Below are 26871 nucleotides of genomic sequence, written 5' to 3'. Positions count from 1 at the left end.
CTGATGAAGAAAAGGATGTGTCTCCTGAAAGCCTTAGTCAGGATGGAGGAAACAAGAAGTCAAACTAGGGAAAAGGTTGCAGAAAGGGTGGCTGCAACAGATGTAGAAGACAAGAGGACTGGCAGGAATCGCCACAGCAATTACAGCAATGCCTGGTGATGTTCCAAATAGAATCTGCACAAAGACTGAACAAGTAAGGTCCAAGGGTGGACAGAGAAGGCACTAACAAATGGGAAGTCTCAATGGTCGTCAATACAGGACTGTGTGGTTATCAGATCTCATTTAGGAGGTGCCACAGAGCAGATAGGGGCTACTGAGCCCCAACCGTGATAGTCGAGTTAGTTTGCCACCGGTGCCCTAGGGTCTATCCAGTTATGGCTCGACAAAACATGCCAAGTACAACACTTTCTGCACGACTCTCAGGGAAGCAAGTGCAAGCAGTTAGACGTTTTTCAGAGAGGTAGTGTAGAGTGCGAGAGCTTACACGTCAACAGTCAACCAACAGACACAATAACTTAAATGTCTAACCTAGTGCTTGCTTTTTGTAGAAGAACTTACTTTTTCACAATGCAAAACAATATACTATACAGATCAATTAGATTAGCGAACACACAGTTGCATCCCTGGTTGCAATTTCAGTCAGCACTACAGCCACCCCTCCTCGTATTGTCTCCCTACCCAGTTGACAATAGTAGCAACCAGGTTTAGATGTGTAACCCAGTTCAATAAGTCTTTACCTCAGGTTTAGTTTGAGCAAAAAGTCAAGCCCACATGCTCAATTTCCTCAGACTATATTTGAGTCCTATGACCCGGTTTCAAATGAAGCCTTGCAGTACCTGGCCAATGGTCTCGCCAATCAAGTGGATGTGACAAGCACAGCCCATGTCTTCCATCCTTCCTGCAGCCTCTCACTCATTGCTAGCACGGATTGATGATTGCAGCAAAACTGGCAAAAAGTACCAGCACAACTTATTTGGCAATTGCGGCCTCCCAGACTGAGAGGGCTCCACTCAGAAGTGACTTGTATTTACAGTACAGTGGTATGTAAAGGCCGAACTAGTCTCATCTTCTTTTTGAGAAAAAGTGTCCCATTTGCAAGTTTCTTGTTAACATTGTGAATAGCCTTACTAACTGAAAAAGATAAGTGAGATATGAGTGGACAGATTTCTAGGGGCGATTCAAATGTGGAGAGAAGGAATGCTCATCAAAAGAGCATAATTTTAGACACTTGAGGTCCAAAACTAAAGAGCTGCAGTAGCTGTGTGTTTGCAAAAAGTGAGTTGCTTCAGAATGTAAAGACTCTAGGAGTTGCAAGGAAAAATGGGGCAGCTTCAATGAGTCTGGGGAAGCAAGGTTAACTTGATGAACTAAGAGCCGGATTTAGAATTCGGTTGACGGGTTACTCCATTACAAACAGGACAGATATCCAGTCCGCCGCCCTACAAGAGCATTATATCCAGTAGCCCTTGTAATATGGAAGACAAGATATCCATTGCATTTGTGATGGAGTAACCCATCTGCTGAACTCTAAACTAGCCCATAAGGCCTCTAAAGTGAAATAACAAACCAGTGTGCTTACTGAAAGAGCAAAAGCATTGTAGAGGTACATGTAAAAAAACACTCTCGCTATAATGTGCCCTCTGAACACCCTCTTCATCACAAATGTATAGCAATACATCCATTCTTTTTTGTGTTCTGGTCAGTTAAAATACTGAATGATGTATTAACTGAAATAATATCAGAATAGAGAGGATTAAATATCGTGCTTAAAAGTGTCATAGCCAGTATCTCGAATATAAAAGCATTTCAAAAGTAGCCATACATAGGAACATAGGATTACTGCACTAAATTCCACTTCTTGGCACCGTGATTACACATACATATACTATGTTTTACTGCAGGCCTTCAAGCAGGTAAATATATTCTGGATGGAGGAAAAACCTGAAATATAAACCAGCTCCTAATTAGCAGTACAGCCGGCACGAGTGGCTCATTCCAGTACACAATACAGGGATTAAAAAGTACTGCCCTCATTTTGTCAGCCAGTTCCGCTCTGTCAACATACAGCAAGAACAAAAACATGGGCATGGAGGGAGCAGTTCGCTGCCATCCTGGTCTAGTAACCCTACTGAAGTCACGTCCTTGGGGAGTCGATTTGTGGCTTGTCTACATTGTAGGGGTGCCCGGACACCATAACCGAACCGCCACCCCCACCACCTCCTCGATCCACACACCCCTTTGAGGCAGGGGTCCATTCACAGATAATGAGCAATAGGGTGGGCTGCCATTTCTGACATGTACTTTTGACTGGACGGCGGAAAAACTCCCTCACCTTCCAGAATAGACGACTAGGTATACGAGCCAGCACCGCAGGGACACTTCAATCAAGGAAACAATCCTGGAATGCCCAGACAGGCCTTTCTAACCAAATACTCCCACTTGAGACCCTCCTGCGAGTACCCCGTCCCTCTTTTTTCTGCCAAACTGATCAAGGACAGGAGCGCAGGGGCAGCCAGCAGGCCATAACAGACACATTTCGAATCCTTCTTTAGTGGCGCAAGACCAGGCACATAACATCAAATAACAGGAGATATCCCCAGCAATGTTCCTTCAGGCTATCAGTGATACTTACGCTGCAAGTGGGGTAACTTGAGGGGGGGCCCTGCAAAGGGAACGGAGAGGACACCCTCCCTGGCCCACCAACTTTTGCTGAGGGGGACCCCTGGAGCTCAGCACCCCCCTCCCCCCCAGCACCACAGGGGCTTATGTTACACCACTGCATGCTGCACTAGAAAGCAAGACAGGAGGAGTGGAGGAGAAAGTCTCACTGCTACATCAAGCTCATGTAGAATTTCCCTCAGATGCAATGGGAATCAATAGGAAGAAGGCCGATGATTAGAACAAATCCTGACAAAATAGCTTAAATCCTAGATTCTGTACGAGAGATAGTCATCCAGATTCATGATCGAAAGAGCTCACAGGACAGTGACTCAGAAAACCTCTCGGGCCACTCCTCCGGGTCATTAACCGCATAATTTCTGAATTACCTAGATCCGGGTTTTCTCAGGATAGCACCCAGTAGTAAAGGAAAAGTATAAAATTAGTTCTCAAAGGATTACCAAACTATAAGTCACTCATACAACAGGTATGAAAAGTGTTCATGGACATCAAAAACAACTTAGAGCAATGTTACTTTATTCACTACAGTTGAAAACAAACACCCAGGCAATGCTTTTTTAGGTCTCGGCTGTCGAAAGCAGCGCGCATGTGCTGCTCTCGGCATTCACGGGCTTCTTGGAATCAATACAGATTCCAAAGCTCTCGGAGGCGGAGTTAAAGCCCTGCCCATCTATTTAATTGGCTAGCGTCAGCTCCCATGCAAAACGCTACCTTTGGATTGTAAAGGGGGCTTCTTAGTCCCTCCTTGTTGCCGCCTTGTCTCCTTTTGGCCACGCCCACCGGGATTTGATTAAAGTCAAACGCGTGGTTATTTTCGGAATGCGCTTTCACTTACAGTGAAAGTGGAATGCGAAAGTAAACACGCGTCTGACTTTGCAGGTACCGCGCTTATTGGATTTTAGCTTATCGCGCATATTGTTTTCCAGCTGCACGCATGGGGAAACAAAGCTTATCGCGCATGTTGTTTTCCAGCTGCACGCATGGGGAAACAAACCAATGCCACACACAGAAACCTCTTCGACCGGACGTGGACTCCAGTAACATTGAAGCTAGTGCGACCTCACGTGCACTACTCCTTTAATTCTAGTTCCACAGCACTGAATTCTTATTAAACAGCATCATACGGCTGCAAGCAGACAAAGTGTATTTCGTCACTTCGCGCAACACAATCCATCATTACTTACAGCGGCCGAATAAGCCTTCGATATGTGCAGACTCCATTAAGTGCTGCAGTCTCGCATGACCGGAGTGAGGGGGGGCTCCGTGTTCCCCTCCCACATCTGCCTGGAGACATGCAGGGGGCGGGTGCAGGTGTGTCTTCACTAATTATTCTTGTATTCGGGATCCGAGCAGGATGTACACAACTGCTCGGCTCTTTCTTTATATAAACTCAATGCCTGAGCGAATCAGGAGATGTCACATCCTGGGTGTATTTTCATAATTCTTGCATTGTTCTGTATAACAGAAACCGTAGCACGCCTAGGCCTGGGCGTCAATTATTCTTCAATTATTGCTGCCCGCACCTGTGTTCCAGAACAGCATTATCTTGTTATGACGTACTTGCTTTGAAAGGTGGCAAGCGAATTCATTTGGAGGGCATCAAAAATAATTGTGTCAGAAACCGATGTTCAGCAAGGGCCTCCGAGTTCAGGCAGAACAAGAAGCAGCTAAGTGGCAGGAGTGTTTTTAACACAGGGACGACTGGCGGAAATAAACCCAGACAGTCTAAGGAAAGATGAAAGCACGTCACGACCAAACGCTCTTATCAGTCGAGCCTCAGTCCATGTTGTGTTCGGTGGAAGCCCGGAGGCGCCTCAGAGTGTGGGGCCTGGGGCAGTGGTGGAAAGAGAGGACTCAGGGAAGGGGGGATAAATACAGTGATCCTCCACCCGGACAGCGGGGCAGTATCCTGGGTCTCTGCTTGGCTGGGGCAGGACAGGCAAGGGGGGGGCATAGACGCCTTCAAGCAGCTAATTAGTAGGGACTGAAGGAGGTTAGGAGGTGCAGCTGAAGAGAGGCAGGGCAGTGGCTTTGAGAAGAATAGGGGCTGCTAGAAAATGGAGTTCATGGGATGGAGCGCAGGAGTGTGTGATTAAATCAAGAATCAGTGTCCGTGTGTTTGAGGGGCGCTTAAAAGAAGTGTAAAGCCATGGTAACGTATCACAGGAGCAAGAGGTTGGGGGGCCTCGGTGGAGCAGCAGAGGGGCATTTTCCTTCCTTTGGACAGAGTCTTTACTAGTCTTTACTCATACCTCACAAGAGGCCTGTCCTTCATCAGTACATTTACCTTCAGAGATCTAAAGCTGATAGGGTCTTCAGCCATCATATGGTTGCAGCGTCTCCCCCATTACCTTATCCGAGTAGTGAAACATATGCATTGTGTGGCCACCTGTTTCTCATCCTGGCCAGATCCAGCTGTCAGGTTTCCTACAAGTGCATGCATTCATTCAGATGTATTCATCTGAGAGTGACGACTACATTCAGGTTTTCATAAAGATGAAGTGTGGTGCTTCGTGCAGCCTTGGTGCAGTGCTATTGCTTCAAGGATGCAGTGATGATGCACAGAAGTGCAACTTTCTACCCCACCTCTCACAACCTAACCCCTCTCTCTACCTCTCAGTGCTAATGTCTTCATAACAGCCTATGTACTCTCTTTTTCTAACTCCCCTCTCTCTCCACCACCCTACCTCACTGCTCAGTTTCCATTTCATCTAATTTATTTTCCCCTTCATCTACTTCAACTTGTTTTTAACCTCAACTCTCTCATCCCTATATCATCCTCATTTCTCCACCTTTCATTTCACTCTCTACCTCATTTATCTCTAGCCCAAGTCCCTCATTACCAAACTCTCAATTTACCTCACCAGTCAGTCATTCAGCCCCTCACAGGCTTCCCTCTATTTCTACCTCTATTCCCTTTTCCTCCCTTCGTTTATTACCTTACGCCATACTCGTTACCTCTTTGCCTAGCTCTACAGCCATTTCATTCTATTGACCACTACCTCCTCTCTCTCTCTCCTCTGTCTCTACCTCCTTCTCTTTCAGCTCACACCTATCTTCCCCACTCCTACACAAATTTCTAACACACGTCTGTTCAACATTTTCTATCAATGTAATATCCACACTTATTTCTATTTCACCTTTGCATCTCTACTTTACATCTTTTCTCTTTACAGCTCATCTCATAGTACCCTTAACCCTTCTCACTCACCCTTTCATCATGCCTCACTACTCACTTTACCTCACCGGTCTTTCTTTACCTTACTACTCATTTCACCCTTTTATGTCAATTCTCTCTATATTCCATTTCTTTATAATTCTCTCACAAACTCACATCTACCTATCGATTTATAACTCTGACGTATCTCTGTACCTTATATCTCTCTCTAGCTCACCGCACTTTGTACTCCCCCACTCACCTCTTAGCTATATTTCCTTCAAACTCTAGCATTTTCTACCTGTCACACTTTCTTTAATTCACTCTAAAGCATTACCCATCTCCCTACTTCTCTTTCTTTCTCTACCTATCTCTTCTTTCAACGCCTTAGTAGCTTTCCAGCTAAAAAATCTTTCACTGCAAGACCTTCACTCAAGGAGAAGCATGGCAATAACATCCTCCTGAATACTTGATTGACTAACCGGTTTTATTCTTTGGCATGATGGAGCAAACATTCTTCAAGAGGCACAATATAGACACTCATGGGCCACGGTCAGTTTGTGGACCTTGCCAACTCCCTAAGAGTTATTTCGCATTTATAAAAGGCAACAGATACTTCACGGGTCGAGGTATGGTGAGGGTAGTAGGGGAGAGTGATTTTATCCATTTGTTACGTTTTTAATTTTTATAAGCAGCAGGCGGTAGGATTCTCATGTTCCAACCTCCATGATGCAGGAGCAACAATAAAGGTCCATAGGTATCTTTTTCTATAACTTAAATGGCCTTACTGGCAAATTTTCAAAAGTGGAAGTGCTGCAATATGCAAAATACCATTCCTGCTACAAGAAACGCACCTGCTTAGCACCAAATGTAGACCTTTGAGAAGACACAGGTTCACAGTTGTGTATCACTCCCTTTTACTGAAGGGTCTGGGTGAGTAGCCATTTTGAGCCTGAATAATTTCCCAGGGTCTGTTACCTAAATAAATAGTGATCCTACAGGGCAATCTGTAATGGTCTCAGGACAACCTGCAGGTCGACCTTGGATGAATGCTTGCATACACACGCCACCCACATTAGTTGGCGGCAGCCTGCAGGCCTTCACAGAGCAGTTAACCACCTTCACATCAAGAATGAGGGAGTTTAACACAGACATGTATCCCAAACATGATACAAATAGCTCTACAAGCTCGCACAGGGCCCCATGCCTATCAAACGGAGCCCCAGAGACTGACCTCTGCGACATATGGCATTCATGTAATATAAGTGACAAGGCATATGATCATTATTCCACCCCCCACTGCACACACTTTAGAACTGACTATATTTTCCTGTCAGCAGTCGAACGGAGGGGAGCGGCAGCAGTAAATATCCCTCCCAGGTGCCTCTCTGACCACTCCCCCATGGTACTGCACTTACACGAACCAGGGTTAAGTTCTATAGGCATGTAGCATCTGAACGCCTTGTCGTTCCTAGATTAAAATTCAAGGATTTCCTGCAAGAGAATCTAGTGTTGTACTTTGTATTCCAAGATGACTCTATGGGAAGCCTTCAAGAAATCATTTGGGGAAAGCGCCTGACCTACTTAATATGCCGAGCCATGGGCAAAGAAATCAAGGCCTTCTCCCTCGAAAAAGTGGTATTAGAACTAGAATGAAAATTAACCACAACGTACGATGACAAAACTTAATAAGATGAGCCATGACCATTGCACACCAATATGTCTTGATCAGAGAAACAAGAAAACACTACTGCAATGTTGTTATTGGTTTTTTTTTTTAATCTTTTTTTTTTTTTTTAAGATGCTGTATATGGTAGTAAGTAGGTTACAATTATACATCCAAAAGGTTAACAACCAGAGGGGGAATCTACTATAGTATTTGTACTTCCTGTATGAGGCAGTGGCACGTTGTCACAACAATGGAAGGAGTAACAATGAGAATGATGTGCAGTGACAGAGGAAAGGAAGAACTGAACTGCTTGCAGATGGCAAAAAACTGGCCCACATTCTTGACATGGGTTACCACTGTGACCTATGACAATAAATTGGTTAACTAGTACTAAATTGTCTTTCAGAGGGGGCAGTTGGTGGGCCCGGCCCTGATTTAATAAGACTAAGACTTATTTTTCATCACAAGACTTTGACCTGGAGCAAGAAAAAATAAGCTAAGAAGGAACAAAGGAGAAGAGAAAGATACAATAAGGAGCGACATTAGGAAAATGAAAAAATGTTCAAGAATGATAGAGAGACAGGAAGTTAAGAGTGGTGTAAGGAAGAAACATGAAGGGGAGTCAAGGCCAGGACGCTGCGATATTTAGCAACCTGTCATTCAGCATTGGACTCCTAATAAAACTTTGGACCTTTTTTAATTAACGAATTGGACAATGGGCTTAACAACCGCTTTAAATCAAAAGGTAAAATAACGTCTTAAAAGCAAGTGCTGAATTCATACTAACGTACATGATACTGTATAGCGGCTCAAGCGGTATACAATAATAATATGCAGAGTTGTAGCGCAAAGCATCTCAAAGTCAAGACACAAAGCAAGACATTGTGGCACTTTAGGAAAAACCTGAAATTAAAATGTGACAAGGACCCTCGGGTATATTTATGCTGACCCAGCATGAATCTTTCACTGAAGTTCACTGGGTTTGTGGCACAGCACAGAGGGCAACACTCGGTGGATCCTACAAAAGGGTGGGTTTCCCAGCTTGGGTGGTAGTATTAATCACAGTGTCTTTAATTCAAAGATGCATGCATTTGTACAGAGGGGTGACCAAGTAAACACATTGCCACCATCTGAATTTCAGGCCACCTCACTCCTGATCTGGGTCTAAAACAATGTTTGAGAGCAGCATTTCCCACGCTGTTTGTCGCGACCCACTGGTGGGTCACGTAACAGCAATAAATAAAGGCATCTTTACATTTTGTAATTATCTCGTCACATTTGCTGTGCTTCCAAGACAGAGGTCAATGTCAGGATATGCCTTCTCCTAAATGTCTGCTTATTCTTTTAGAACTCGCGTCTACTTTTCTTTCTCTAACTGCAAAGTAAGCAGAGTTTTTACAGGGCACAAGTCCTGTAAAAAGAAGTGGGAGGACTAACCAAGTTAGGCAGTATGCAGTGACATCACAGCGCAACATCACGGCGCATGACACTGCACGGTGCATCACAGGAAGTGGCATCACAAGCCATGACTTTACAGGAAGTGACATCACAAGAAGTGACATCACATCTTAAGACCTCACATATATCTTTAGGAAGTCTCTCAGGAGTACTTTTGAGCGTATTGCGAGTACACATACAAACCCTCCTGATTTAGGCAGAAGACACACTTTTGTAAGCTACACATAAAACAATGTTTCCTGTTGTCAGCGTAAAGCTTCCATTACCCAATTGAACCAACTCCACCTACAGCCTACTCAAGCAGACATAATATACCATATGCAGCATATTTCCATGTAGAGGTGGTTGCTTTAGCTGCCTCAGCGTTCCAGAGGTGTGATTGCTCTCCTATGCAAAGTATTCTTACTCAGCCTTACTCACCTACACTCATTTTAGGAGATTGGGGCACCAACAGACCATGACCCAAAGCCAGATAGAAAGACAGAAAGGGAAGAAAGAAGAAAGGGAAATAAGAAAACAATGATGAAGGCAGCAAAGGGGATGAACAAAGAACCTGCAAGAATAAGCAAGTGTAGGGTAGTGAAAGAAAAAGCTTATGGCTACCCTGGCAGCAATAGGGCTCTGTGTTTATGTTTTTACAAATTACACACTAGATCTAAAATGTCACCTCCACATGTAGCGGCAGAAATCTCTCATGTTCTTATTGTTGGCATAAACTATTTCTAAACCACCCTTACATTCACCAGCACAACCTGACAATGCACCCTGTAAATCTGTACCACCAGAATGCCCACACAAAGAATGGACCATAAATTTTCAATGCAAGAGGAATCAGCTACACATGAAAATAAGAGTAAGCCGCATAGTATCAAAGTATGAGAAGGAAATGGTGACAAAGGTAACTCCCAAGAAAAAGGGACATGCAACCAGCACTTAGAAGAAAATATTGGCTTTCAGAAGGAATAATTACTAGATGGCATAGAAAAACTATCCAAGTGGGGAGATGTAGAAAACAGCGAGAGAGACGACAAACTATGGCCAGTAATCAGAATCTACATTAGACTATGCTTGCTAATAAGACCTTTGCATATCCTAGATATATTACACTGCTAACATGGTGCACCTACTTGACCTACTTGTTTACAGTAACACGAGATGTGGGCTTGCCAATTCACTTTAGCTTCTTCCTGAAGGAGCCAGCCATAGCTAAGCACACATGATCTTTATTTTCATACATAGCATAACTCTGAAGTACATCAGTCTCTCAGACCTAAGAACATTGTAACAACAAAGAGACCCTGCGTTATAACACAGTACACTGCAAACTTTGCAACATTGCGGCACAAGGTAAGTGTGAGAAGGGCAAAAAATAAAACCAACCCATACTTTGGCAGGGTAACTACCTGGCAAAATGTAACACAGCCATATTCAGTGCTCGCAAATATCCAGAGCTACAAAAAAGCAACTTGTCTTCCTTTCAAGGAAAACAGCCCTTCAACATTTATGATTGGAATGTGGCTGTGACAGATTTAGCTACTTCTGCACAAAACCGAAATATTTGAGTCATGGAGGAGCAAGCAGAATTATGCATGACATTCCTTATTTGAATTGAAAAGTGCACAGTTGTGGCTTCTACTTGCCACGCACGCTTTAACCCCATATGTCACAAATTAAAGAAAAAGCATTAACCTTTGATGTAAAACAGGCTGTTTTACAGGAGAAATAAAGATATGTTTATCTAATGGCTGAAATAAACGTTGTATCAATCCCAGCTTCTCAGCTTGACCAAATGCTGTGATCCTAGGCTAATCTCTCTTGTGTTTGCTTAAAAATGCTGTAATGTCGCACCTTGTATAATATGAATCTAGGATGCATGGGAAGGAGGAGCCAAATAGGTTCATGGCCAGGAAGAGGCCTTTGATGAAAGTTTGACTACAAGGTCCACTTGCCTCCTTACCCTCATGGAGCTCTAAATAAAATGCTACTAATGAAATGCGAACATAGGGGCCAAATGGGTTGGTATGCATGGCAAGCATAAATATGGTGAATGGAATTTTCACAATTGAATGCATACAAATAGAATACTAATGGGATCCTGGGGAGGGTTTGTCATAAGCCAACTAGACCTGTGAGGTTTTGCTGTGATGGCTGAAACATACTGATCCAGGGTTACAGAGGATACGAATTTCCTTATTGTAGTGCATCCCCACCTGTTTTTAATTCCATATGGGTGCCCTTTGAAAATAAAATTAACCCTCAGGACACCCTGTTTTAAATCTAGGACCCACCCAATAACCAAAGAGCTTCCTTGGCTACCAAGGTTGAGACCGCCCAGAGCATTACTTGCGTGGAAAGCAAGAGTAGACCGGGCAAGGAATGACATAAATGAACTTATCATAGATAATCTGGGAACAAAATATAGTAACCCAGATGACATTCAGAATGGTCTTCAGTCTCTATTTACAACCTTGTATAGCGAGGAAATAACACCTTCCCCCGAGGCAATTAGCTCATGGCTCAGGGATAAGTCCATGCCTGTTTTAACTAAAGCAGCTAAAGATTCATTGGAAGCATCCATTACAATGGAGGAGATGAAGGCTCAAATCCTGAGGGCAAAAAACAAAAAAGCAGCGGGCCCCGACTCCTTCCCCAATGAAATCTATAAACTGTTAAGTGATGAGCTTTTGCCCATTCTCCTGACTCTTTTTAACTCAGTTTATTCCACCTCAGGGGTGGTTCCAAGATCTTGGAAAGAGGCAACAATAGTCTTAATATTGAAGCCAGGGAAAAATCCGTTGTTGGCTGACTCCTACCGACCAATTTCCCTGCTGAATGCCGACTATAATATCTTTGTGGGCATTTTAGCAGGGAGGCTGGCAAAGCTTGTATCAAACCTAATTAATCCCGACCAGAAAGGTTTTATGGTGGGAAGGTTTATTCAGGAGCAAACCCAAATCTTGATCAGCAACATCGATCTGGTTGAGAGGAGGAATGAACCTTTAGCCGTTGTGGCCTTAGACGTCGCTAAGACATTTGATCGAGTGTGCTGGAGATATCTCTGGGGAGTACTTGAGACAGTGGGAATGGGTCCGATATTTGTGCAAACTTTTAAAAAATGCTATTCTGGGGCGTATTAGTAAATGGCTCCCTGATTCCGAGTTTTGAAATAAAGAGGGGAACAAGGCAGGGGTGCCCCCTGTCCCCCCTCTTATTCAATATTTAAATTGAGCCCTGGCACATTTGATCAGGATGGATAACGTCATCAGCCCATTTAAATCACAAGAGTATCTGTGTAAAATAGCTCTCTACGCAGACGATGTTATTATATATACTAGCGATCCCAATATTGCCATCCCCCGGATTGAGACATTGCTGCAAGAGTTTGGTACACTGTCAGGGTATTTAGCCAATTCGACTAAAACAGAGATCATGTACTGGAATACGGTGTATAGGGGTGGCCTAGAAAGTGGGGAGTTTAGGTATTTGAGGATTAAAATTGTAAAAGATATAAAGAAAATCCCCATGTTAAATCTGGCTAAGCTTGAAAAAGACATAGAGTACCTCTTTGCAAGGTGGAAAAATCTCCTGCTGTCTATTTACGGGTGAATTTAGTAAAGATGACAGTCCTCCCCAAACTGACCTATTTGTTTAATACTATTCCCCTTACTTTCCCACAGAAAACTATCAACAAAATCCAGGGCAAGATTGGAAGGTTTATATGGGGGGACATAAAAGTGCTAGACTGTCATGGAAGAAACTTAGAAGGAAGCTTTTAAAAGGCGGCTTGGCCCTACCAGATATTAATTGGTATTTATTGGCATTTCAGTTTAAAGGCATCAGGATGCTGCTTACAACACCGGCTGAAGCTAAGTGGGTAGTCTCTTGAGGGAAATGGCCACAGCAGAGGGAGACAATGGGCAAGGTCGATTTTTGTTTAAATTTGGGGTGCCTAGATTTTTTTTTTTAAACGAGTACGCCTGAAGGTTTTGAAAACCGCCCTGTCAACGTGGTATAAATTGAGGCGTATTTGGGGTCTAGGGTATTTCTCTAATCTAGCCCCAATATGGGACTCTCCGGGGACTCCGGAGTGCTTGAAAGACAGCTTAGCGGTTCCACTAAAGGGGGCAGGATTGCAGATATGGTCGGATCTGGTAGATTTGGATGGTTTACTCCCCTGGGAATACTTATCAGCCAAGATTGGTCCCACATTTTCAAGATTTAAATATATCCAATTAAGATCATAGTATGAAGCAGAAGAGGGTGACATTAAAGGGAACTGGGATCTGGAACAGTTTTATTTAGATCCGCATCCAAGAAAAAAAAATAGCTTATTGGTATGCAAAGCTGCTCAAAGCGGAAGACAGAGAATCCCCCCAATCCGCTGTGTGGAATTCCCTCCCCCAGGCCTGTCCGGCAGAAGAAAGATTTGAATCTTCTCTCAAAATCTTATACAAATATATAAAGCCAGCGAGATTAAAAAGGAATCATTTTTTTGTGTTGAATAGGCTTTATTTTACTCCTGCCAAGATTGCGAAGTTCGCTCCAAGTCCGACGCCCAAATGCCCTAGATGTAACACCAATAAGGCTGATGATCTTCATATGTTCTTTAACTGCCTAGAGCTAACTGTATTTTGGGAGAAGGTATGGGAAATATTGGCTGCAATTTTCAGTATAGAGGTGGAATTTGACATTAATTTGGTCATTTTTGGTAAGAACAACTCCACAGCTGAGATGCTCTCCCAGTCGGAAAAAGGCCTATTATTGTATCTGATAATCATAGCCAGGAGGGAAATATGTCTAAGGTGGAAAGACCCGACCCCCCCCCCCCCCAATAGAGAAAGCTGGGTTAAAGCCATATTAAACATCGCCCATAGGGGTCAGGGGGACCTGTCAGAGAGTCAGCCCAACATATGGTCCCCCCTCCTGGACTGGGGTCGACAGTTACATCTGATAAACTTTTAGAATAAAAGGTGGCGGCTTCCCGGTCCAATGATTACACCGGACCTCAACCACAAAAGGTTGCCCGGGGGGCTTGGATCTATGCAGCGAGTCGAAGGGCACCCAGTTGGATTATAGACGGCTTGTTAAACCTGCTCAGATCTAAGGTGAGATGAGGACAAAAAAAAAATGTTTTTAAATTACATTTAAAAAAAAAGAGACCGCCCAGATACACTAGGTATCTGGACGAGGATTCTATGATGAAGCATACCACTTGGCATTCCAGTGTGTGAGAGAGTCTTTTTAATACCATAGGGTTGATCCCCTTGGGCAGGTGGTACGGAGAGATAGGCTAAGCATGGTAGGGGTTCCCTCCTGTTGTTTTTGTATGGTTAGGTGTTTGGGAAGGTCAGCGAACCCTGTATCACTTCTCACTCCCTCCTTCTTGGAATACAGTGAATCTAGGCCATATATAGGATGCATTTAACACTTGTCTTTCGTCACCACTTTCCCGCATCCGGCAAGCTATTTAGGTTTATGCCAAGCCGGACGAGCAGCAGACGCGCGCAGCGGGCGTGCCGGCGGCGAGCCAAAGGCATGCCCATTTGCGCCCATCCTCGCCCCGGATGCGACCGGCACTGGCTACGCTGCCGGTATGTTTATGCACGGCCAGTGTATAAACTACACAAAAGACGCACTTTTAGCGATGAGGAGGGAACCATGCGTATGCCCCCCTTTTCCTATACCTGGTTTCTGGCAGCAACCTAGGAAGACATGCCCCTTATGTGGTTGGAAGGGCTTTACCTCTAATATCCAGCAGCCTTCAAATAAAGGGTCTGGGGGAAACCTAGGCTCTCGCGATTCCACCTACTGCCACAGCAAAAAGCAACTTTGCGCCCACTTCTCAACACCCGGTGTCTGAAAAAACACACTCTCAATATCCACGATCTACTAGTGGATAGATCGCCGGATATTCTATTTTTAACCGAGACATGGCTATGTGAGACATCTAATCCTACCTTAGCATTGGCTATCCCTATGGGTTACCAGTTTATCAGGAAAGATTGCCAGGTTGGCATAGGGGGTGGCATTGCCATTATCTTTAAAAACCACTACTCCTGCTCCACTATGCCCGAGGTTGAAGTGGAGGGCACGGAATGCCTCGGCTTTCACCTTTTGATATCACCGCACTAGTCCATAGCGGGTATCCTAATTTATAGACCTCCGGGGCATGCTGGCAGGTTTCTAGCGGCAATCGGCGATGCGGTTTCGCCATTTGTCCTCAAATACAAACATTGCCTGGTGCTGGGTGATTTTAATCTACATATGGATGTTCCAGAAGATACAAACTCAGACAGATTACTAGACACACTGGAGGCGCTAGACTTGGATCCTTATGTCTCCTCTCCTACTCATGAAAAAGGCCATACCTTAGACCAGATCTTTTCTACAATCACACTAGGCATGAGTCAACCCCTTCCTCTTGTCTGGTCTGACCATTTTCTTCAAGAGTTCACATGTGAGAAGATTTCCAACCCTACCAAGGCTCCAGGGAATTGTAAAAACACTAACTTCAGACCCTTTCACTTAATCACACCGGACGCACTTCTTAAAGCCCTTACAAAGCACCCGATCATTCTCAGCGGGGACCTAGAGAAAGATGTCGAGGACCTTGATGACTGGCTTTTGTGCCGAGCTGGGGAACTTGCCTCCCCTGCCTCGCACTCTGGTAAGTCGATCAGGCCATCTGCCCCCTGGTTCACCACTGCTCTCAAAGAAAGTAAGAGATCATGCAAGCATCTCGAGAGGGTCTGGCGGAAAAACTTTGACTTTAACGATAAAATCACGTACAAACAGGCATTAAAGACCTATTTCAAACAAGTCTTGGAAGCAAAAAAAAACTTTCTTAGCTGCCAAGATCGAACGTGCGTCAAACAAAAACAAGGACATTTTAAAAATTGTCAGCGATTCTCCTCCCCGGCAGTAGTAGCCAAGACATTTTCTCCCACTGAGGCATGGCGTCCTATTTCCATGATAAAATCGTAAGCATTCAGGAATCCTTCCTGATCTCTCCTCGGGCTCAGAGTGATAAGGGTGTGCCTAGCCATGCCCAAAATCAAGTTAAGGGTCCTTCTTTGGAACAATTTCCTCTGATCCCAATGGAACAAACTCTTGGAGTCATGAAGGGCCTCAAATCCGGCTCTCCCTCTGACCCTTGCCCTGCGCACACATTGGCATCTATTGCGGATATCATTAATCCAGCATTCAATCAGATATTAAATCTCTCCTTGAAGATGGGCCAGATCCCTGACAGATGGAAGAGAGCCAAAATCCTGCCTCTCCTAAAGAAACCTTCCCTAGACCCTGAACTAGCGTCTAACTACAGACCCATATCACTGCTTCCCTTCATGTCCAAAGCCCTGGAAAAAGTGGTGAACAAGGTCACCACAGAGTTTATTGAAACCAACTCCTTACTCCATCAGAGTCAGTCAGGGTTCAGGGCCAACTTCAGTACTGAGACGGCACTCCTGGAAGTATCTGTAGCTATGAAAGAGGTAGTGGACAGAGGTGGCAAAGCCATACTGATACTATTGGACTTATCAGTGGCGTTTGATACCGTCCCCCACAATCGTTTCGTGCAGTGACTCCGGGAGTGCGGGTTTGGGGTACGGTACTCAACTGGTTCACCTCCTTTTTAAAGGACCACCAGCAAACAGTATGGGCTCCACCTTTTGCGGCCCCGATCCCACCCCTTGAGGTGGGTGTGCCCCAGGGTTCTATTTTGAGCACCATCCTCTTTAATCTGTACATGACACCCTTCGCAACTCTGGCTTAAAACCACGGCGCAAAAATTGTACCATATGCCGATGATACACAGCTGCTCTTTACCAGCGGCAAAGACATGGACTTCAAGGGCGACATGATTAACAACTACCTTACAAAGGTATTCTCCTGGCTCCAGCACAACAAGCTTAAATGCAACCCTGGTAAATCGGAGATTATCTTCTTCGGGCACCGCCCCAGCAACCTCTGGCGCAGTTGGTGGCCTTCTGATATGTCCCCTCCTACGTCTCCTGTAAAGACAGTGAAAAATCTGGGGGTGAAGCTCGATGAAAATCTCTCCATGCAGGCACAGATCCAATCTGTGACTGGGTCACGTTTTGGCCTGCTGAAGATGCTGAAACAGTTTCTGCCCCTCTTACCTACCACCCACAGAAAACAAAGTGGTCCAGGCATTGATAATCTCCAGGCTGGATTACGTGAATATACTCTAAGTGGGTCTGCCTGAGTATCTGCTGACTAGACTACAGGTGACCCAGAACGCCGCAGCCAGAGCCATACTCATGCTGGGTCCCAAAACCCTTACACAGTTGAAGTCTCTTCATTGGCTCCCTGTCCGCAAGAGGATTCATTTTAAAGCTATGGTCCTGGTACTGGCTTTTAAGGCCCTCCACGACTTAGGTGCAGGGTACATCACAAAAAGAGTTCAATGTTATCACCCTCATCATTCCCTTAGGTCAGCAGCATTGCAACTGGCTCGGTCCCTCAGATACTTTCGGGCATGTATCGGGGGTCGCTCTTTCCAGGTGCAAGCAGCCCAGTTGTGGAACAATCTACCTATCGACCTACGGTTAACTCAGGATCTCCTGGGGTTCAGGAAATCTCTAAAAACGTGGCTATTTCAGCGGTAGACCTCAGTGTGTGGCTCCCTTTTCGGGTTGAGCCTTCATCCTGCTTCAGCGCCGGGACTCTCAATCGAGTAGCTGTGCGCTCTACAAATCAACTTTTAACATAACATAACATAAAATAACATGTGGCTTCTGACTGCCAGTGGCACTCTACCCTCAGGTGCCAAGAATTAAAGCCAAAACATTTGCCTATGATGTGAAAGAGGAGAAATAAGGAGATGCCCATTTAGTGGCTGAATTGTACAAAGTAAATGCAGAAAGCCTGTGTGCTGCTCATGACCTCCAAGTGGCAGGTAGGGGCTGTGGTGATGATTGAAGGCTGTCGCCCTGGTGCACTGCTCTATCGCGAAGAGGGTCGTCGCCCTGTTGCAATACTGTGAACCTGAAGGGGCCATTTTCCTGTGTGCACTGTCACAAACCCTGTATGCCAGGAGAAGGGCCATGGTGAAGTGTGAGGGCTGTCATCTTGGAGCAGCGTGCAGCTTTGAAGGAGAAGCAAGCCATTACCCGTGGAGGAAGAGCAACGATTCAACTTTCCAACAATCCAGGAGGACCCAAGACCTGCCTCCAGATTCAGGGAGGTTTACCATGTAGGTAGGAGAGAATGTGGACGTCTGTTGCCTCTACTGTAGCAACCAGTCTGTTGCTCACCACCAGGCCGCAGATGCCTGTCAGGGCACTCTGAATATCCACTCCAGAGAGAGCGGGTAAGACTGAATACTGGGCCAACAATACTGGGCTTGCTCTGACTGACACACTGCAGCGCAGAGGCACTTAGACTTTTTCAAAACCATCATGGAACTTCTAAGCCTTGAGCTCACTAGTGGGGCCTAGCTGGAATGCCGCCCAACATAAATTGGGAATAACCTTGATCCTTTTACAGGGAAATGGAACTCTAGAGCTGATCTAAAGCAAGCTAGTGTGCCTGCCTTTAGAAGACTGTGTTTATTATTTGTCCACAAAATACATGGGTGGATGTATGGGAATGGCAATGCATCACCCACGTAATGTCTACCCAACGCATAGTAACGTAAGGTAGCTCAATGGGCTGCCTTGTACATTTATTTTGTTTTAGTTTGTTTTACAAAGCCACGCAAAAAATATCCTATGAGGCTATTTCCTCTTTGTATGTGTGCTGCAGAAGGCAGCATACATGCAAATTGGCAATAATGAGGATAAATTAAATTATTTCTCCTTGTTACGTCAGTCTCTGGTAGACTGACTAGTTTTGGTGCAATCCTATGTTTACAAGTCTTTTTATATATCGGTTTGCGTCAAAATACCTAGGTGGATGTCCCGGAACGCCCAAGCACCACCCATGTAATGTCCACATAACATAAGGTAACGCAAGGCATAGCAATGTGCTGCCTTGTGCTATTTTTTTTAATTGATTGCAAAACCTGAATTTTAAAATATTTTATGGGGTTAAGGCACCTTCTGCAGAGATCTTTGTGTTCCCAGTAAATCTGAGTGAATAATAATGGTAAACTAACTCTGGAGTTTAACTGCTGGAAAAATCTGTGTTTTGCCTATCCCCAGTTTTGACTCAAAGTAGCTTAATGTGTCTCCTGCAAAGCACATCATGTAACATGCAGATGACATTTTATTTTATGTTGATAGGTAAGTGGGTAACTGCTTTGAACACCGAAATATGTATGTTACTTGCAGTTGCACTGAAACCTCCTAATATAGCGCAATGAGCTATAAAGGATGATATGTGACTTCTACTAGGGGTGGGCAGAGTTTAAATACGCGGAATCCTGCAGAGTTACATAAAAACTCTACGAGATTCCGCAGAGTTCTTCGATCGGGCGGAATTTGGCATGTTGTGCTGCTCATACTCATTTTTAGAGCCGGGAGCTTGTTCTGCGCATTAAAATCAGCGCAAACAGCACCACGCAGTGTGACATAGGGCACTGCTTTTTACTGCCGCTAAAGTAGATTTTCTACTCGAGTGCAACTTTCTCAATGCGAATGGTCCCTATCTGCCGTCACTGCCCACATTGAGAAAATCTCGCCAAGTGAAGTTCTAGGGCTTGAAACCACACAAGAGGACGCAAATTCTTGCTTGCAAGAAAAAACTCCAACACACGGCGCTTGGTAGAGTTTTGCCAGAACTCTGCGATACTCACATTGCGCGGAGTGGGCAAAACTCCACTGCCAGAGGAGAATTTTCCACCCACCCCTAACTTCTACACCCTGCAACCCTCACTGTTTTACGTAACGATCCTGTACATTGATTTACAAACTTATATGATTTATTGTATATGTAATGTGTACATGTGATGTAAAGCGTTCTGTCAGCCGGTACTGGGATGAGTAGTGCTATAAAAGAAAAAAAAAGAGCTATTTAAATAGCTATTTCAATGCCTCGTCACAGGGAGTAAGATTTACATAAATTTAATGTATTCTGTGTAAATCCTGGGAAAGACCAACACACAGCCGCGGACCGTGCAGGTAACAGTGGTGGGGCAGTAGGGCCAGGTAAGGGGGTATTTCGAGGGACGATGCAGAGGGAAAATTAATTATTTATTTAATTTTCCCTCGCCATCGGCCCTTGAAATCCCCCCTTAAGCGCCCCACCGAGGTTACCTGCACGGGGGAAACAACCTTTACAACGCAACTTTTACAACGCACTACCATTACAACGAAACTTTTACAACGCAACATCCATTACAACGCATGCATTTACAACGCAACTATTACAATGCATGACACTACAACGCACACCACTACAACGCATGCCATTACAACGCAGTCATTACAACGCATACCATTACAATGCATAGCATTACAACACATAGTACCCTTACACTATCCAACACTTACCCTACTGTTGCACCCCCTGGAGATAGAATAGTAATTTTAACCCCTACACTATCCAACACTTACCCCACTGTTGCACCCCCTGGAGTTAGAATAGTAATTTTTACCCCTACACTATCCAATACTTACCTTACATGCAATGGAATGTTATGCATTGTAATGGTATGCGTTGTAAATGTAATATGCGTTGTAGTGGAATGCGTTGTAAAAGGTAGTTTCAAAGAATTCGTTGTAATGGCATGCGTTGTAATGGTATGCGTTGTAATGGATGTTGCGCTGTAAAAAATGCATTGTAAAGGTAGGCGTTGTAAAAGTATTCGTTGTAACGTCATACATCCCCTGCACGGACCGCGGCTACCAACACATCTGAAATTCTTTCAGTGCATGCATATCTCGTATACAGGGACTGAACAAAGTCAAAAGCATTCCTCCAAGTACGTGGGAGGTGCTAACAAGGTGTGTACCTTTGTTTGCCCTCCATTACATTTGGATATAGGTGTGAGGTAGGTGAGCAGATTTAGAGTGTCACTGGTGTTGTACGGTGCTCTAAATAGGAGCTACTCTACACCTAAACTTGTGAACTACCCAGAGTTCCCTGCTTCCTTTTTTGGCACACAGATAACTCTGTCGCTCCTGGCTTCGCTGCAGAGACGGAGACGGACCACTGGATTGTGCTTTTAAAAGTATTATATATATATATTCCCCACAATGAAAAATGGGGCGGCATTTTAACGCAAAAATGGATAAGCGGCCTCACATTCCGCTGAAGGGTTTTTTCAAATTTGCTAAAATCACTGGTATCAACACTAAGGTATTTTAGAAGCCTTGTGGTTTTAGTGAACAGATGCCACAGGGCAGCACTCCTTTATGGAAAGTGTTCCAGCTCTGGTGCATTCAACCACCTGTCACTTATATGGGCAGATCAATACCTTGATCATAGTCCATTAAAGACATATCGAAGGGCATGGTCAACGTTGTGAGATTTGCAAACAGTTTCTGCTAGAGAGGAACACATAACATTGTGAAGAGTATGTTATATTGGTAATTCACAGCATTTTTAAAGCATGTCTACTATTACATTATACAAAATCGCACCCGCCTCTTGTCCATTAAACCTAGGTAAGTCACGAAAATTTGCAGTTCTAAAAAATAGGGTTCTGAAAAAGTTTGGGAAGCACAGTCCTAATGGTACACAGCAAAACAGCAAACATGATTTTAATGAAAAATTGACAAAACGAGGATCTAGGCTTAGGAGACATGAAGATGTGTAGCTCAGCTCTAATCCATACACAAGTAGGTCACACAAGCAAGACAGTTTTCTTTGTATTCTTGCTGCTATGTTTATAACTCTAGAAAATCAGTACATAACTTCCAGAATGCAAATAAATAAATCTGGGCTGGATGACCTACTCAAGCGGGCCTGGGAAAAAGAGAGAAAATAGAGTGGAATGGACAAAGGAGAGAATATGCTTATGCGAATCACTGGTAGATGTGATACATGTTAGGACAGGTAGAGGTATTTACTGTAAAAACATCAGTGGGACTTATTCCTACCTTACTGTGTTCACAACTGGACACATCTACGAAAAATGTAAAAAGTTCTTGCAGATACAAAATTGAAAACTGCGACTTCAACTAAAGTGCTAAAAATAAACACATCACCCCAAAAAAGGGGATTGATTTATTAGCTGTTTCACATGCGTCCTCTCTACCTTATCCTTGTACAAGCAACAAAGGTGTTGCAGTAAGTAAACGAAAAAGTGTTGTAATAGGTAGAGGAATGGGAATCCAGTAGTAAAGTAATACATTTCTCATTCTCTGATCACCTTTAAAAATAGTGTTGCCCCTAGCAACAAGTATTTGTATCCTACGACACAATGTTCACATGCCTAAAAGCCTCATTATTAAACATTCATGATGTAAGTCAGCCTCATAGTCAGTAAATCACGATATCTCACTGCCTAATTGTCGCACGTGTAACGACACAAAGCCTCAAAGACAAACCAGTATAAAATGACCATAACAAAAGGCTATATTGTCAAAGTTGTATTGCCGCATAATACGAATGGTCACATCATGATGATACTGTCATGACAGATGCAGGGTTTCAAAGCCTCGTCGCCACACACTCACGATGGCGCCAAAGCTCACTATCATCATGCGTTGCTGGTGTTTGAAGGGCAGAGACTGCCATGGATACATGTAAAGCAAATCTTGCGAAGTCACAAAACAGAACAATCAGAGATATCACGCAGGCATATCATGAATTGGATGCTACAAAGCTTCAACCCATCCTGCAGCACAGCCTCGTGCACTGATGCTCCCAAACCCGCATGACCCAACTCTAAGTGATGCTATCTGCATCATGCGATGATGCTGCTTCAGCTTCATTCAGTTGCACTATCGGGGACTCGCAGTGATGCAATACGTGAGCTTGTGGTGCACACACGAATGACGGTGGTGGTCGCTTGACAGTCTAATAGTCTTTCTGTGCCCTGAACCCATACCCCGGCTCTGCTCCTTACCGTGTACCCTTTGGGCTCCAGGTCACTCTCCTCGTACCGAAAGGAAGGAATGAGCACCTCCATGTTAAACGCGAGCGGGGCGCCGTACACCCCACAACCTGACGTCACAATTTACCAAGAACAGCAACAACCGTACATCAGTGACGTCACTGCTGAGCCTGCAAACCACACCAAGTAGGAGGGCGCAAGAGTGCAAGGAAAGTTACACATCCAAGGCTGTGGGAACCTTGGGTAGCGACTGTAGCTATTAAAGGAAGGACCCATAGCAACGCCGCTTGCGTTTACACCACGTGACAAGTACGCGGCGGCACGTCCTTGAGCATGTACGTCCTGCGCTCTGGAGAGTTTCCTGCACGTACTATTAGCAGAGAAGCGGGGGATTTGTGATGTTTGTTGCTGGCATCGGCGGCAGAGTCTAGGAATCCTCAGCCGCTGTTTCAGAGAGAAGGGCTTCTTTTTTGCACAAGATGTGGTGGTGGTCCAGCCAGTAGTAGACTCTCCAGAACTGAGCCATCTGTGCTACTCCTCACTGGGTCCTCAACAGTCGGGGTTCTGAGCTTCCACTTCCTATCGCATACAGCCTACATTGTCCCTTCCCAGTCCTCAGCCTAACCCCATACATTCCACATCATCTCTGACCCAAAGTCAGAAATCCGAGATTCTCAAATCTCCTCTCGCAGCCTTAACTCCCCCTCGCGCCACCCACACACACACTTTACATCATTGGAACTCGGGCCCGGTTCCAGTACTTTTTCTCTGGGTGAGCCAAAGGTATGTTAAGGTGGGCCCAATTTTGTCAAATCTGGAGGTAGCCTGCAAGCCCTAGTTTTACATCATCTTCTTCCAAACAGGCATATGCTTCACGTCAAGAGTTATTTGAGAGTAAGAACTGATGTCTATACTCATTAGCCCCAACCCTCATAATTTCAAGCAGACCAGGCTTCAAAGCAAGCACGTGGATACCAAGCATATTGTATTAGTTCAAGTTTAGGGAAGTCCCTGTTACCACGCCTAAGCCTTAACATTTCGCACTAGGAAGACTGCTACTTCCTCCTTGCAATTTGCCCAACACCAGTTTCTTTGCACACTGTGAACTTTGTAACTAACTTCATGACATTCTTTTGTGGTGTACTTTAATTGATAAAAACGTATTTTAGAAAGCAACACATTTGGAAAAAATAAATCAGTATTGGTTGACTACTAAGAGCAGTTTTCATGCCTGATAAGTGTAAAACCTGTCATTTCAGCCAAAAAGGTAGCCTTCTGGGGCTGTATTACACTGAGTGCCCCGGCTGCAGATGCATGTTTATCTCTTTCTATAATACTGATAGAGCTGGCACACACATATAGCCAGCGCTATATTCAGAGGGCGTTCCCTCATTGACCCCACGCATATGAGAGAATCAATGCATCTGTGCCCACCCATATTAGGGATGCGGGCGCAGAGGCAAACAGGCACACAACATGGAAAACAAAAGCAGTCATCCAGACTTACATAATACTGCAGCCATGGTTGGGTTTTGTACCAGTAGTACAAAAACAGTATGCAGTTCCAGTGAGGAACTTCATACTGTTTTTGTACTACTGTTATCCCGGACATGTATGCTGGACCTGGTTAAATAACAGTCCGTCCTACCCCTCCTTTGTTTCGCGTGGGTTTTGTACCAGTCTGAACTGAATGCTTCACAAAGTGCATTTCCTTCTCAGGTCAGTTCATGTTATTTTGATGCTTCAAGCGCATTTTCACATAGGAGGGTATCTTTGCACTGAGCAGGTGTGATGTTAGCCGTTTCTAATGTGACTACTCCATAAGGCAGGTCTTCAAGTTCTTGTGGAATTCAGGATGTGAGGAGGAAGCTTGGATGTGAAACGTCACCTAATTTTACGCTTTAGAAGCAATATAAGAAAGCTCAACAACCAGATCTTGTTTTCCATATGCATGGGATGTGTAGAAATAAGAGTCTGCTGAGGGGAGGTTTCCGGAAGCTTTCTTATAGCAGATAGTATTGTTGAGTTATCCTGGGTCAGAGTGCCTTGAAAGTTTGAGTGAGGAGCTGGAAATGTGCTTATATGTATATGGGTAGCCAGTGCAGCTCCTTGAGGTAAGAAGTGTGAGTGTTGTGGGAGGTTGAGAATGATTCTGGCTGCTGAGTTCTGGATGTTCTGCAGACTCCTGAACTGACTCCAGAAACTGGCAGGTGTCGCATGTAGGAGAGTAGGGTCTGCAATCCTATGATCTCCCAGATTTTTTTTTGCTTTTGTTTCACTGGTTTACGACTTTCTCTGGCTGTGGGCCTGCCAATCAGACCCACAGCCTGGCTGTTCTCTTTCTAAATTACGAGATGTACCCTAGGTGCATTTACCAATTGGTACTGGGCCACCTTATCAGACCCTGTAACTCAGGGCATAGGTGTACCCAGGGCCGCCAGGGGCTGCAGCATGTATTATGCCACCCCTGGCTGGCCTCCTAAATTTGACACAACTGGCTGCATGACAGCTGGGGCGAAGTCGTGTAATCACCCTTTGCTTTAGATATGGTAGCTCTATATCTAACCTTCCAATGGACACCCGAGTCCCTATCAGTCACTCCTATGGCAGGCCTTGACAATCCTGAAGGCAGAGTGCATGGGCTCGCGTGAACTGTGTTCTGGCCCGAGCCGAGCCGGTTGCAGCTTGCGGAGAAAAGACCCAATGGCTGTTCCATGATAACGCGTACCATATCGGTAACTTCGGTGTCGCGTTATCAAGACATGTCGAGTAAGGTGTCATACGAATCGGGATGCTGCCCTCTCACCAACTCTGGCGACGAGGTTAGCATTCCGCCCTTCTAGAGGGACACGACATGTACGTAACTGTGAACCCCGGTTAAAGTTAACTGAAGCCTCAGCTCCACAAAATGGATGCTGCCACCACAGACACGAGTCTGACCTCCTGCTGCTGGGAGTCCTTCCAGCGAGGAGCGCTTGGACAAAGGGTTTCCTGTCAAGGGCGGTGTTCGCACCGTCCCAGACAGGGTTTGTGTATTCTGGGTAGGTAGGGCTTTTGCGAGAAGGTGACTGCGGAGTGGCACCCCGGTGCTCACTACGCATCTGCCGGTTAGAACCAGTTCCAGGGGCGACAGCCCTGGCCTGGGGAAAGCCCGGCAGGGGAGAGGGGTGTAACTACCCCCCTTCCTGGTCCCACCCTTAGGGCAGGACCTAGTCATGTACCCACCCCTTTCTTTAGGATAAAGGCCGGAGCGGGGACCCTTCCGAATTAGATCATCTTTGAATCAAGAATACTTTCTACGAAAGGACTTCAAGACTCTTCTCAAGATTTCTCCCTTGTGGCTAAGGAGTAGTCACCCTGCATCAGCGGGCACCACCTAAGAACTCTGCGGTTTGCTGTAAGTCCTTCCTCAGGAATCCGACGGCCCAGCTCGACGAGAAACCGGCTTCCCTGGCACCTCTGACCTCTACCCACGTCATCAGCTCAGCTGTGATCTGTGGGTGCGACGAGACCTCGAGGGACCGGCCATCATCAGAACCTGCACGCTCTTAAAAACCAGCACGACCATCGAGGTAACTCTCTGGTGAGTGCTCTGGGGTCCGAGAAGCCCCGACCCTGAGCCGCTCCAGCACCGAAGTGCAGTCTCCCAGCATCTCCACGATCTGCGTGGGGCCCTTCTGCTCGCTGCTCAGCACGTTGTCTGGTCACTAGCCGCTGGCTTGTGCCCTTCTGTGACGACATCCGAGAATCAACACTGCCGGTCTGGTTGCTCCAGACTGGCCCTTGCTTCCATCTTTTCGAGAAGCACCCCGGACCCTCCTGGTCCACTCAAGACGCCGACAGCGACATCCGTCGTGGGACAGCTCGCACCTCCACCGTGGTCGCCGACAACGCCTCCTGGTCCGTGAGACTACAGAGCCTAGCGTTGCCCACTCACCTGGT

At 45.2% G+C, this 26871-nt stretch overlaps 1 protein-coding gene across 1 annotated transcript in view; it reads right to left on the bottom strand.

The window, feature by feature from the left end:
• The window catches only part of SNX24 (sorting nexin 24), a 751934-nt gene extending 728730 nt beyond the window's left edge, over window positions 1–23204 (bottom strand). The window contains exon 1 of the mRNA XM_086961081.1: window positions 22942–23204. Coding sequence (XP_086817207.1) covers window positions 22942–23004 — 63 coding nt within the window. The 5' untranslated portion in view covers window positions 23005–23204. The remainder of the gene's footprint in view (window positions 1–22941) is intronic.
• Window positions 23205–26871: the final 3667 nt, after the last annotated feature.

Source organism: Lissotriton vulgaris, chromosome 3_1 (genome assembly GCF_964263255.1).
Source record: "Lissotriton vulgaris chromosome 3_1, aLisVul1.2, whole genome shotgun sequence".
NCBI lineage: Eukaryota > Metazoa > Chordata > Amphibia > Caudata > Salamandridae > Lissotriton > Lissotriton vulgaris.
The sequence above is the reverse complement of the archived record's forward strand: the minus strand, read 5'-3'. Positions and strand labels throughout refer to the sequence as shown.